The 14482-nt window shown below is 42.4% G+C and overlaps 1 protein-coding gene across 1 annotated transcript; it reads left to right on the top strand.

The window, feature by feature from the left end:
* The first annotated feature begins 7359 nt into the window (after positions 1–7359).
* Positions 7360–13410, top strand: LOC124041979 (prostaglandin G/H synthase 2-like). The gene is made up of 9 exons (XM_046360205.1): positions 7360–7513; positions 7734–7850; positions 7972–8115; positions 8388–8531; positions 8786–8967; positions 9103–9433; positions 9704–9990; positions 10923–11070; positions 11938–13410. Exons 1-9 carry the CDS (start codon positions 7453–7455, stop codon positions 12345–12347), a joined length of 1824 nt encoding a protein of 607 aa, XP_046216161.1. The 5' UTR covers positions 7360–7452; the 3' UTR covers positions 12348–13410.
* The last annotated feature ends 1072 nt before the right edge of the window (positions 13411–14482 follow it).

Raw genomic sequence — 14482 nt, 5'->3', positions numbered from 1 at the left:
AATCTCGAGTGACGGAGAAAAAATCAGGATATCGTCAAGATAGACAAAAACAAAGATGTTCAGCATGTCTCTCAGAACATCATTAACTAATGCCTGAAAAACAGCTGGCGCATTGGCGAGACCAAACGGCAGAACCCGGTACTCAAAATGCCCTAACGGAGTGTTAAACGCCGTTTTCCACTCGTCCCCCTCTCTGATGCGCACGAGATGGTAAGCGTTACGAAGGTCCAACTTAGTAAAGCACCTGGCTCCCTGCAGAATCTCGAAGGCTGATGACATAAGGGGAAGCGGATAACGATTCTTAACCGTTATGTCATTCAGCCCTCGATAATCCACGCAGGGGCGCAGAGTACCGTCCTTCTTCTTAACAAAAAAGAACCCCGCCCCGGCCGGAGAGGAAGAAGGCACTATGGTACCGGCGTCAAGAGACACAGACAAATAATCCTCGAGAGCCTTACGTTCGGGAGCCGACAGAGAGTATAGTCTACCCCGAGGAGGAGTGGTCCCCGGAAGGAGATCAATACTACAATCATACGACCGGTGAGGAGGAAGGGAGTTGGCTCGGGACCGACTGAAGACCGTGCGCAGATCATGATATTCCTCCGGCACTCCTGTCAAATCGCCAGGTTCCTCCTGAGAAGTAGGGACAGAAGAAACGGGAGGGATGGCAGACATTAAACACTTCACATGACAAGAAACGTTCCAGGATAGGATAGAATTACTAGACCAATTAATAGAAGGATTATGACATACTAGCCAGGGATGACCCAAAACAACAGGTGTAAACGGTGAACGAAAAATCAAAAAAGAAATAGTCTCACTGTGGTTACCAGATACTGTGAGGGTTAAAGGTAGTGTCTCAAATCTGATACTGGGAAGATGACTACCATCTAAGGCGAACATGGGCGTAGGCTTCTCTAACTCTCTGAAAGGAATGTCATGTTTCCGAACCCATGCTTCGTCCATGAAACAACCCTCAGCCCCAGAGTCTATCAAGGCACTACATGTAGCACCCGAACCGGTCCAGCGTAGATGGACCGACAAAGTAGTACAGGATCTTGATGGAGAGACTTGAGTAGTTGCGCTCACCTGTAGCCCTCCGCTTACAGATGAGCTCTGGCTTTTACTGGACATGAATTAACAAAATGTCCAGCAACTCCGCAATAGAGGCACAGGCGGTTGGTGATCCTCCGTTCCCTCTCCTTAGTCGAGATGCGAATCCCTCCCAGCTGCATGGGCTCAGACTCTGAGCCAGAGGAGGGAGATGGTTGCGATGCGGAGCAGGGAAACACCGTTGATGCGAGCTCTCTTCCACGAGCCCGGTGACGAAGATCTACCCGTCGTTCTATGCGGATGGCGAGAGCAATCAAAGAGTCCACATCTGAAGGAACCTCCCGGGAGAGAATCTCATCCTTAACCACTGCGTGGAGTCCCTCCAGAAAACGAGCGAGCAGCGCCGGCTCGTTCCACTCACTAGAGGCAGCAAGAGTGCGAAACTCAATAGAATAATCCGTTATGGACCGTTCACCTTGGCATAAGGAAGCCAGGGCCCTAGAAGCCTCCCTACCAAAAACTGAACGGTCAAAAACCCGAATCATCTCCTCTTTAAAGTTCTGGAACTTGTTAGAGCAATCAGCCCTTGCCTCCCAGATAGCTGTGCCCCATTCTCGAGCCCGGCCAGTAAGGAGTGAAATGACGTAAGCAACCCGAGCTCTCTCTCTAGAGTATGTGTTGGGTTGAGAGAGAACACAATCTCACACTGCGTGAGAAAGGAGCGGCACTCAGTGGGCTGCCCGGAGTAGCAAGGTGGGTTATTAACCCTAGGTTCTGGAGGCTCGGCAGGCCAGGAAGTAACAGGTGGCACGAGACGTAGACTCTGGAACTGTCCAGAGAGGTCGGAAACCTGAGCGGCCAGGTTCTCCACGGCATGGCGAGCAGCAGACAATTCCTGCTCGTGTCTGCCGAGCATGGCTCCCTGGATCTCGACGGCAGTGTAACGAGCGTCTGAAGTCGCTGGGTCCATTCCTTGGTCGGTTCCTTCTGTCATGCAGGTGAAAGAGGACCCAAAAGCGACTTGGCGAAAACGGAGTCTTTAATCCAGTAAAGTAAATACAAACAAAAAACACAACTTTCACTCGAAATGACGAGGACAAACTGGAGACTCGATCTTGAACAGCAGGTGAACAGCAGGTTGCCTCGGGAAGGCACTTGAACCAGACAGACTCAGACAACTGCTCACCACGCAGCATCTGAGGAAAACACGACAGGGCGATACACAAACACAGCACGGTGAATTCTAGACAAGGAACCGACAGGACAGGAACGGAACACAAAGGAAGAAATAGGGACTCTAATCAGGGGAAAGGATCGGGAACAGGTGTGGGAAGACTAAATGATTGATTAGGGGAATAGGAACAGCTGGGAGCAGGAACGGAACGATAGAGAGAAGAGAGAGCGAGAGAGTGAGAGAGGGAGGGGGGAGAGAGAGGGATAGAAAGAGGGAAAGAACCTAATAAGACCAGCAGAGGGAAATGAATAGAATGGGAAGCACAGGGACAAGACAAGATAATAAATGACAAAACATGACACTTTGTATGCTACCAAGCAAAAAGGCAGTAAATCCTAATTTGGTTGAAAATGAGTTAATGTCATTTTTGCTACATTAAATACATGCTTTATCATGTGGACAAGTATCCTGCCTTTATTGTATTGTGTTTTGGAAAAATGGAGGTCATCTTAGCAGTAACTGCAATAAGCTACTGTGAAGCCATGGTAAATAAAAGCAGTTCCAAGCTATGAGCAGTTACTGCATTTTTACTTGGTAGGGCAGTATGCATCTCTGTGTGTGGAGTAAAGGTGGTCTAGAGTTTTTTTTCCCCCTGGTTGTACATGTGATATGCTGGTAAAAATTTGGTAAAACTGATTTAAGTTTCCCTGCATTAAAGTCCCCGGACACTAGGAGCGTCGCTTCTGGGTGAGCATTTTCTTGTTTGCTTATGGCGGAATACAGCTCATTCAATTCTGTCTTAGCGCCAGACCCCGTCTGTGGTGGTATGTAAACAGCTACGAAAAATACAGATGAAAACTCTATAGGTAGATATACTCTACCTCAGGCAAACAATAGCTTGAGACTTCCTTAGGTATCGTGCACCAGCTGTTATTTACAAAAATACAAAGTCTGTCGCCCCTTGTCTTAGCACACGCCGCTGTTCTATCCTGCCAGTACAATGGGCAACCAGCAAGCTGTATGTTGATAGTGTCGTCATTCAGCCACGACTCTGTGAAGCATATGTTATTACAGTTTTGAATGTCCTGTTGGTAGTTTAATCTTCTGCATAGGTAAACTATTTTATTCTCCAAAGATTGCATGCTTGATAGCAGAATGGAAGGAAGTGTAGGTTTAATTGGCCCATTTTCTCTGCCTCCTCTTCATGCAAATCACGGGGATCTGGGCCTATTCCCGAGAAAGCAGTATATCATTCGCGTTGGGCTCGTCAGACTTGTTAAAGGAAAATAAGGATTCTGCCGGTCCATGGTGAGTAATCGCAGTCCCGATGTCCAGAAGTTATTTTTGGTCATAAGAGATGGTAGCAGCAACATTATGTACAAAATAAGTTTTTAAAATAAGTTCCACTCAACGCAAATAAACAAACAAAAAAGCACAATCGGTTGGGGACACGTAAAACATCAGCCTTCTTCTCCGGCGCCATTGTTACATAACTGTGCACTCTCCTGAAACAATAGCATGATATTCTTTCACTGTAATAGCTACTGTAAATTGGATAGTTATGATTAACAAGAATTTCAGCTGTCCTGGGAAAGGTTCCTGTTACTTAAAACGTCATGCTTATCACATTAGCGCATGTCAGCTCAACCGTCCCTTGTGGGGGACACCGATCCCGTAGCGGTTAAAAATGCTGAGGACCAGGTCCTCCCGGGTGGCGCAGTGGTTAAGGGCGCTGTACTACAGCGCCAGCTGTGCCATCATGCACAATTGGCCTAGCATCGTCCGGGTTAGGGAGGGCTTGGTCGGTAGGGATGTCCTTGTCTCATCATGCACCAGCAACTCCTGTCGCGGGCCGGGCGCAGTGAGCGCTAACCAAGGTTGCCAGGTGCTCGGTGTACCCTCCGACACATTGGTGCGGCTGGCTTCCGGGTTGGATGTGAGCTGTGTTAAGAAGCAGTATGGCTGGTTGGGTTGTGTATCGGAGGACGCATGACTTTCAACCTTCGTCTCTCTCGAGCCCGTACGGGAGTTGTAGCAATGAGACAAGATAGTAGCTACTACAACAATTGGAAACCACAAAATTGGGGAGAAAAAAGGGGTAAAATTCAACCAAAATTATATACAAAAGTATGTGGACCATTGGAGGCTCATCAGAGTTGGTGAATTGCATAAAAATGTAAATTGTAAAACATTTAACAAGTTATCCCTTTTAGATAAAACTATACTAAATAGAATCATGTCACCAAATAACTGATTAAAACAAACGATTTTGCAAAGAATGTTTACAGTAGCCTCAACAGCACTCTGTAGGGTAGCATCTCGGTGTAGCCGCAGGACAGCTAGCTTCCGTCCTCCTCTGGGTACATTGACTTCAATACAAAGGCTCACCCCCTTCCATAGACATACACAGTAATTATCACAACTTCTGGAGGACGTCCTCCAGTCTATCAGAGCTTTTGCAGCATGACCTGACATGTTTTCCACCCAATAAAAGGATCAGAGAATAAATCTAGTACTGAAAGCATCAGCTACAGCTAGCTAGCACTGCAGTGTATAAAATGTGGAGAGTAGTTGACTCAAAGAGAGAGAAAGACAATAGTTGAACAGTTTTGAACAAATTAATTTCTTCCAAAATGAAGGAGAAACGAGAGAAATAGTGTCATTTTTTAAATTCAGTTTCACTTACGTTAGGTTACTAACTGCTAATACTGTTGTTAAACACTATTAGTAGCCTAAATTGTCAGTCAATATTTATTCTCTTACCTTAAAGGCCCAGTGCAGTCAAAAATGGAGGGCGGCAGGTAGCCTAGCATTAGGTGCGTAGGACCGGTAACCGAAAGGTAGGTAGTTCGATTCTCCGAGCTGAAAATGTGATAAATCTGATGTGCCCATTAGCAAGGCTCTTAACCCGAATTGCTCCTTTAATTCACTCTGGATAAAACCATCTGCTAAATGATTAAAATGCACATTTTCCTTTTTGTTTTATATACACTGAGTTTTAAAAAAGAGGAACACTTTCCTAATATTGAGTTACACCCCCTTTTGCCCTCAGAACAGCCTCAATTTGTCGGGGCATGGTTTCCACAAGGTGTTGAAAGAATTCCACTCCAATGCTTCCCACATTTGTGTGTAAGAATCTATTTGCAGATACAGTGCATACAGATAAGTACATACAGTACACTGCTGCCATGAAGGGATGCACTTGATTGGCAATGATGTTCAGATATCTGGTGGCATTCAAACGTACCTCCACTTTTATCAAGGTGCCCAATGTGTGCCATGAAAACACACCCCACACCATCACACCTCCACCACCAACCTGTAATGTTGACACGTGGCATGATGGATGCATGTGTAGCCGATGTGAAATGACTAGCTAGTTAGCGGTGGTGCACGCTAGTGGCGTTTCAACACCTAGTGGAAAATGTATTAACCGACCAATAAGAAAGAGAGTTTCAAACCTTTCTGTCAATAACAGCTACTTTTCAGTTTTCCCCTCCCCACTCAGACCACGACCAGACAGTCCTAACAAAAAGAAGCTATGACCCTTTTACTTAAAAACAGGTACTTAATTGTTACCCAGAAAGGATTTTATATTGAGATTAAAACGGCTGCATTGGACCTTTAAGTCCACTAGATCAGGGTTTCCCAAACTCGGTCCTGCCCCCCTACACAGCTGATTCAACTAATCAAAGATTGAGGATGAGTTTGTTATTTGAATCAGTTGTGTACTGCTAGGGCAAAAAAACAAAATGTGCACCCAAGAGGGGCCCCAGTCCCGAGTTTGGGAAACCCTGATCTATATTGAACAAAAATATGAACGCAACATGTAAAGTGTTGGTCCCAAATACTGTGCCCAAATTTGTTTACATCCCTGTTATTGAGCATTTCTCATTTGCCAAGATAATCCATCCACTTGACAGGTGTGGCATATCAATAATCTGATTAAACAGAAAGGTGCACCTTGTGCTGGGGACAATTAAAAAGCCAATCTAAAATGTGCAGTTTTGTCACACAACACAATGCTACAGATGTCTCAAGTTTTGAGGGAGCGTGCAATTTGCATGCTGACTGCAGGAATGTCCACCAGAGCTGTTGCCCACCCAACGCCATAAACATTGTTTTAGAGAATTTGGCGTTGTATGGGAGAGAGGTTTGCTGATGATAATGTTGTGAACAGAGTGCCCCAAGGTTGCGGTGGGGTTGGGCAGGCATAAGCTACAACACATTTGAATACACAGAAATAAGGTGACGAGATCCATTGTGAGGCAACGTTTTTTTAAGGTATCTGTTACCATCAGATGCATATCTGTATTCCCAGTCATGTGAAATCCATAGATTAGGGCCTAATTTATTTATTTCAATTGACTGATTTCCTTATATGCACTGTAACTCAGTAAAATCTTTGAAACTTGTTGCATGTTGTGTTTAGTTAATATTTCACTCATAAACAGGTGTTACTAACTCTTCCAAGTAAGTATTCAAATAACTAAGAATAACATAACAACATAAAATAGGTTAGCTATTAAGGACGTAAAAGACAAGTTACATTTTTTGTAACCTGGTCAGTCGGTAATTACAACACCATGACACATTTGGCCACATGTTGGCGCCAAATTACAATAAATTCTTCCTACCGTCCATATATAGTTTGCATGAACAACGATCGCCTTAATTTACTGGTAATTGCTTGGGAAGACTGTCCCTATTGCTTGTGGAGATATGCTCTGATGAAGGTCGACTGAACGAAATCTTTTTGTAAGAAATTAACATCTGACAAGAAGTGTGTGGAGACGTTTTCCTGTTTTTTGTTTTGTCTCCTGCGCCTTCACTAATCGATTTTGGATTAGTCTTTAGAAAATGTGTTACTTTTGTTAGCAATCTTTATACAATACAATAATAAAAAAGAAAACAACCTGATGTTGGCTACAGTGATTGAATACACTGTAACGTGTATTTTATTGTTTTAAATGACCACACTGTGTGGATGTCAATGTTAACTGGATGCAGAATAGACCAAATGCCTCCATGAGGAAGATGATTGGTCCTGGTCCTGGCCGGTTCCCCTGACTTTATTAGCGTAATAGTTTGCGTAAGAGCTTGGAATGAGCGTCGTACATAAATATGGAGCAGGCATCCAAGAATTTCAGAATCACTGTCACAAGGTGTGAGCTGTCGTCGGCTGGAATTTTACACCGGATTGCGATTCAATAGAATCTTTCGGAATGAATAAAGCAATCTGCGTTGTTTTGCTCTCTAACGTCTGGATCTATTTCTGCGAAGGAGGTGAGAATATTTATTTTGAGACTCTTATAAATATATTATACTGTGAAGATATTGTATATGGCTTATTAATAAGAGTTTAGAATGATACTTTTACATAAACGTATCGATTTATCTGAATTGCTGTAAAACAAATTCGAATGTTTGTAATGGAAAAAAGAGATGAATGGATACAATAATACAACTTTGTATAGCATTCTAAACTTTTGCAATATGTTTTCAGTGGACCCTTGCTGTGCACAACCATGTGAAAATAGGGGCTTATGTAATTCAAAAGGCTTCGACGACTATGAGTGTGAATGCACAAGAACTGGATATTATGGAAAGAACTGCACAACTCGTAAGTGAAACATTTTTAGGAGGTCTAAAACAAATTCCATCGATATTATGTATATCATTATGCACGAGGAATATTCGATATTGTTATTACAAATATTTCCTATTCCCTCTCCACTCTGCAGCTGAATTCCTAACATGGATAAAGATGTCATTGAAACCAGCCCCGAACACTGTGCACTACTTCCTTACACACTACAAAGGGGTGTGGAATGTCATCAACAAGATCAGTTTTGTGAGAAATGCTATCATGAGCTATGTCTTGACATGTAAGTTGAAATAATATCACATTTTTGATAGATCATGAATGAAAGACTGCTGAGTCAATGTATTATTTGGATATACCTATATACTATATACTATGATATTTACTGATATGGGAAGGGTGGAGATAAAGAAAGAAATTAATGAAATATGAGTGAAAAAATACATGATAAATATTTTTCAGTCAGAAGTATTACATTCAATTTAATAGATTACATTATTAGCTCAGTTTCTGAACAAATGAAATAATGTAGCTCTCTGCCTCTCTATTTCATAGCCCGCTCACATTTGGTGGACAGCCCACCGACTTACAATTCTGATTATGGCTACAAGAGCTGGGAAGCTTACTCCAACCTGTCTTACTATACACGGACCCTTCCCCCATTGCCAAAGGGCTGTCCTACACCTATGGGAACTGCAGGTAAGTGAGCTCTCTCCTAACCAGTCTTTTGGGATTCCTTTTCTAAGACCATGGAAGCCATAGAAATTAACTTCAGACCGGTTTCTGAATAATTCCCAGCAGGCGAAAGTCACAGCTTTCTGAAGTTTCCAAAATGATGCTGAATTATAGGGCAGTCGAATTAACACAATTATAACTGTCGTTAGTAACCAAATAAATATTTTGTTGAGGTAGGACCTCAAGTATTTTGCTAACATCGCTCCTTCTCCTTATAGGAAGAGCCGTGCTTCCAGATGCCAAGCTTGTGGTGGAGAAGGTTATGTTGAGGAAGCGGTTCATTCCGGATCCTCAGGGTTCCAATCTCATGTTCGCCTTCTTCGCCCAGCACTTCACCCACCAGTTCTTCAAATCAGACTTCAAGAAAGGACCAGCTTTCACCAAAGCCTTGGGCCATGGCGTAAGTCTAATTTACAATACACAACAAATAGTGGGTCTGTCATATGAAAATAGTTTTCCAATTTGTTTCATGGTTGACTTTAACTTCTAGGTTTGGAGTGTATGTTTGGACTCACTCTTTACCTCTGTGTTTCAGGTGGACTTACACCATGTCTATGGAGACACTCTGGAGAGACAGCACAAGTTGAGGCAGTTCAAGAATGGCAAACTGAAGTATCAGGTTGTGAATGGCGAGGTCTACCCCCCATTGGTAAGGGAGGTTGGGGTCGAGATGCACTATCCACCCCACGTGATCGAGGAGCACCGCTTCGCTGTGGGCCACGAGCTTTTCGGCCTGGTCCCCGGTCTCATGATGTATGCCACTATCTGGCTGAGAGAGCACAACCGCGTCTGTGACGTCATGATGCAGGAGCATCCCGAATGGGACGACGAACGCATTTTCCAGACCACACGCCTCATCCTAATTGGTGAGTTATCAGTACTAAAACTGGACACACCTACTGTGCCTACTGTACTGTCTTAGATCCTTCAGGTCCTTATAATGGGAATCATATATGATCAAAGTGAGGCAATGTTTGAGTGTTTTAGAAACCGTACAATGCATACAGATTAAAACAGCTCTGTGAAAAACAGATCAAAACACTATATTTAGTGGGTGTCAGATATTTATTGAGCAATAGCTCACTAACCTCATCTCATGCATTCTCTTACTTCCTTCTTTCCTTCCTTCCTTGCAGGCGAGACCATAAAGATAGTGATTGAGGACTACGTCCAGCACCTGAGTGGCTACCACTTCCAGCTCAAGTTCGACCCGGAGCTCCTGTTCAACCAGCGCTTCCAGTACCAGAACCGTATTGCAGCTGAGTTCAATACCCTGTACCACTGGCACCCACTAATGCCTGACACCTTCAACATCGAGGGCCGCGCCTACACCTACCCCCAGTTTGTCTTCAACAACTCCCTGGTCACAGAGCACGGCATCAACAACCTGGTGGAGTCCTTCACCAAGCAGATCGCTGGAAGGGTGAGTTGTCTAGTGTACATTGGGGTCCTATGGGAAGCAGTTGTGGAAAAAGTACCCAATTGTCATACATGAGTAAAAGTAAAGATACCTTAATAGAAAATGACTAAAGTAAAAGTGAAAATAACGCAGTAAAATTCTACTTGAGTAAAAGTCTAAACGTATTTGGTTTTAAATATATTAAGTATCAAAAGTAAATGTATTTGCTAAATTATACTTAAGTATCAAAAGTAAAAATAATTTCAAATTTCTTATATTAAGCAAACCAGACAGCACATTTTCTTGTTTTTTTAAAATTCACTGACAGCCAGGGGCACACTCCAACACTCAGACATCATTTACAAATTAAGCATGTGTTTAGTGAGTCAACCAGATCAGAGGCAGTAGGGATGACCAGGGATGTTCTCTTGATAAGTGTGTGAATTAGACCATTTTCCTGTCCTGCTGGGCATTCAAAATGTGAAGAGTACATTTGGGGTTTAGGGAAAATGTATGGAGTAAAAAGTACATACTTTTCTTTAGGAATGTATTGAAGTAAAAATGGTCAAAAATATAAATAGTAAAGTACAGATACCCCAAAAAACTACTTAAGTAGGACTTTAAAGTATTTTTATTTAAGTACTTTACACTACTGATGGCGAGTAGTGGGAATGGGGGTGGGGACACTCGACACAGGAACATCCTTACAGCAATGGTATTTCATTGAGGCCTAAGTGACAACTGTTTTGCACAAATATACAGAGCTGGTTGGGGAATGGTGTGTTTTCAATTTCAGTATACATCCAATGTCAAACGTTAGTAGACGTGGTAGTCCTTCCTAATGTTAGACATGGTAGTCCTTCCTAATGTTAGACGTGGTAGTCCTTCCGAAGTGAACAATTCCCAAACTCCTGATACAGCTCCACTAATGAATCTTGATTCCTATTGGTTCCCAGGTGGCTGGTGGGCGTAATCTGCCTCCTTCAGTAGTGGGCGTAGCAGCTAAGGCCCTGGAGCACAGCAGAGACATGCGTTACCAGTCCCTCAACGCCTACAGGAAACGCTTCAACATGAGGGCCTACTCCTCTTTCGAGGATCTCACAGGTGAGACACACAACATCTTAAATGGATAGTTTGGTATTTTGTCAATGAAGCCCTGCATCTACTTTCCCAGAGTCAGATGAACGAACCCGTGGATACCATTTTCCAGAGACATAAAATGGTATCCCCATGAGTTCATCTGACTCATAAAGGTCTTAATTGACAAAATCCTGAAGTGTCCCTTTAATATTGCTATTTATTTATCCTCAATCTAACTAGGTGAAAGCTTTCATTTAATAAGCACAGGTGCATGGCAACTGAAGTAGTGCCTGGAAAAAGCGACAGGATTGGTTCAGTTGTTTTGTTATTGGCATGGTTACTACCTACATGGCAGCTGCTGATATAGAGGGTGGGCAAGGAGTGGCTGCCGCCTATTATACCCTGCGGGTGTATTATTAAAGTATGCACATGTAATCTTCAACGAACAATCACATACACATTTACACTCTCACGTGAGATTCACACAAGGTTCAACTGTACTGTGTCTATACTTGCATCATTGAGTTCCTATAAAGACCAAAACACAGACTTGTCATAGCATGCACCTTTCCACTGGGCACACACTGGTTGAATCCAAGTTGTTTTCACGTAAGTTCAATGAAATTACGTTGAACCAATGTTGAATTGACGTCTGTGCCCAGTGGGTTGTTCGTTTACTTTTTATTTTGTGAGTGAAGGATTTAATAGACGTGTGTGACTAGCAATGACTTATATATACACTAGATGACTGATAGTGCCAATATGGCCGGCTGGTGGCTTCAAAACCTTACAATGGCCAATACATAGCTTCGGCAATCCAGGGTTTATATACATCATTGGTGACTAGCAGGCTAGATTTATTAACCCTTTGTTGTTCTGTGGGTGTTGCAGGAGAGAAAGAGCTGGCTGCGGAGCTGGAGAGTCTATATGGGGAAGTGGATGCTGTGGAGCTGTACCCAGGCCTTCTGGTGGAGCGCCCCAGACCTAACTCTGTCTTCGGGGAGACTATGATTGAAATGGGCTCCCCTTATTCCCTGAAAGGTCTCCTGGGAAACCCCATTTGCTCGCCGGAATACTGGATGCCCAGCACGTTCGGAGGGATTGTGGGCTTTGACATCGTCAACACTGCTTCATTGGAGAGGCTGGTGTGCAGCAATGTCAAAGGTCCTTGTCCTATGGTGTCTTTTCAAGTGCCAGATTTTTTTAGAGTGTTTGAGCAGGCGTCAGCCAACGCAAGTGAGACACACCCGAGTGATGTGAACCCAGGTGTTCTGCTGAAAGAAAGGACTTCAGAGCTTTAAAGAACTGAAGCAATAGGTTTTATTCAAATACACTTAGCAGTGTCTAGTGTTCTAAAGTTGCTCTCGTTTTAGGTCATTTTGCTGTATTTCTGATTTTATTGTGATATTTGCAAGCAAAAAGGCTTTATTTTGCTGCAGCAATTATGTCATTTAGCATGGCAATATGCAATTATTTTGTCCAATTTGTTGCAAAACTGCACTGACGAGAGAACATTTGTTGACATTTGGCTAAATTGAACCATATTATGCTGTAAATGTGCATGATTATTTGAAATTGCCAGGCCTCTTTTTGTACTGCAGTGTTGGATCATTTGTATGCAATAATATTTTTATGATTTAACTGTTTTATGAGGAAATAGTGCAGTGATTGGACAAATGTATAAATATTCTAATTTGGGATTGCGGAATCCTTGAGGGACTTATTTAGTTATTTATTGTTTATTAATTTATGTATTTAATATTTATTAGTGTATTGTTGATTATTTAGTTATGGTTATGTTTTTAAATATGAAAACCGTTTACTAATTTGCAATGCTTAACATGAACAAAAGTAAGTTAGTTTTCTCTGTATACACTGTGAAACTTGAAGGAGTTACATGGGGCTGTTAAGAGCATTGGGCCAATAACTGAAAGGTCGCTGGTTCAAGTCGAGCTGGCATGGTGGAAAATCAGTCGTTATTCTGCCCTTGAGAAAGGCAGTTAACCCCCAACAACTACTCCCCGGGTGCCGATGATGTGGAAGTCAATTTAGGCAACTCTGATTCCAAGGGGTTGGGTTAAATGCAGAAGACATTTCAGTTGAATGCATTCGGTTGTGCAAATGTCTAGGTATCTCCTTGCTTGAAGCAAAGACCTATCCGAAATACTTTTATGTTGCTTATTGTCTGTCTAGAACTTGAACTACCGCATGGAAAATCAGCTGGGGTGTATTTGTCAGTCGTTTTTTTTGTCAAATATAATGTTATTGCAAATGGAGGAAGTGAATATTTGTGAGACTGTATTATTACAGAGTGAAATGAATGAATGCAAATGAATCACACTAATACAATTCTTGGTAAATTGATTGTCTTTTAATGCTTTCTTAAGTGCCATACCATTTGAATTGGAATGTCAATTGTGACTTTACTGTTATAAAAGGGGCAATCTGCAGTTCAAACAACAACAAAGTGGCCACCCTGCCCCAGTTTTTGGTAAACAGCTGAGGAATGGGGCTGGAGAAGTATAACCAGTTTTAAATTCATAGATACAGCTATTGATGCAAGGACTGACCATCCATGAGATCAAAATGATAGTTTTAACCATGTTTTGAGGCTAGACACTGTTATTACATTGTTAACAAGCAATGCAACAAATTAAACATGCTTACAGATGAGGTTTGGTAATTGAACAAAGCTCATGAGGAATTAATAAGTTATATTCTTCAAGAATCAATGGGTACATATCATTAATAAAACATTTAAGAATGGACGTAGGAATCACAGATTGCCCCTTTAACATGGTTGCATATAAAAAATAATCCACCCATCTGTCTGTGAATAAAACAAGTTAAATTTGACATTGCATTTATTATAGTGCTTTATTTATTAAGAACCATTAGTCCTTCTGGGCTAATATTCTTGGGATTGTAGACACAAAACTATACAATACAATAGAAAAAAAAATCAACATTGTAATGAGTGGGCTTACCCCACGTCACACATACACTCATCTCATACCCAGACCACTCTAATGAAACTAGCTAGAAGGATGCTGTTGCTTAGTAGATTTACATTTACACTTAAGTCATTTAGCAGACGCTCTTATCCAGAGCGACTTACAAATTGGTGCATTCACCTTATGACATCCAGTGGAACAGCCACTTTATAATAGTGCATCTAAATAGTTTAAGGGGGTGGTGGGGGGGTGAGAAGGATTACTTTATCCTATCCTAAGTATTCCTTAAAGAGGTGGGGTTTCAGGTGTCTCCGGAAGGTGGTGATTGACTCCGCTGTCCTGGCGTCGTGAGGGAGTTTGTTCCACCATTGGGGAGCCAGAGCAGCGAACAGTTTTGACTGGGCTGAGCGGGAACTGTACTTATTATGTATTTAGAAGGGAACAGAGAACATCCCTTTCACTTTAATGTAGTCTGTCATTCT

This window comes from Oncorhynchus gorbuscha, linkage group LG08 (genome assembly GCF_021184085.1).
Source record: "Oncorhynchus gorbuscha isolate QuinsamMale2020 ecotype Even-year linkage group LG08, OgorEven_v1.0, whole genome shotgun sequence".
In the NCBI taxonomy this organism is placed as follows: Eukaryota; Metazoa; Chordata; class Actinopteri; order Salmoniformes; family Salmonidae; genus Oncorhynchus; species Oncorhynchus gorbuscha.
Note: the sequence above shows the minus strand (reverse complement) of the source record. Positions and strands in the feature narration are given on the sequence as shown.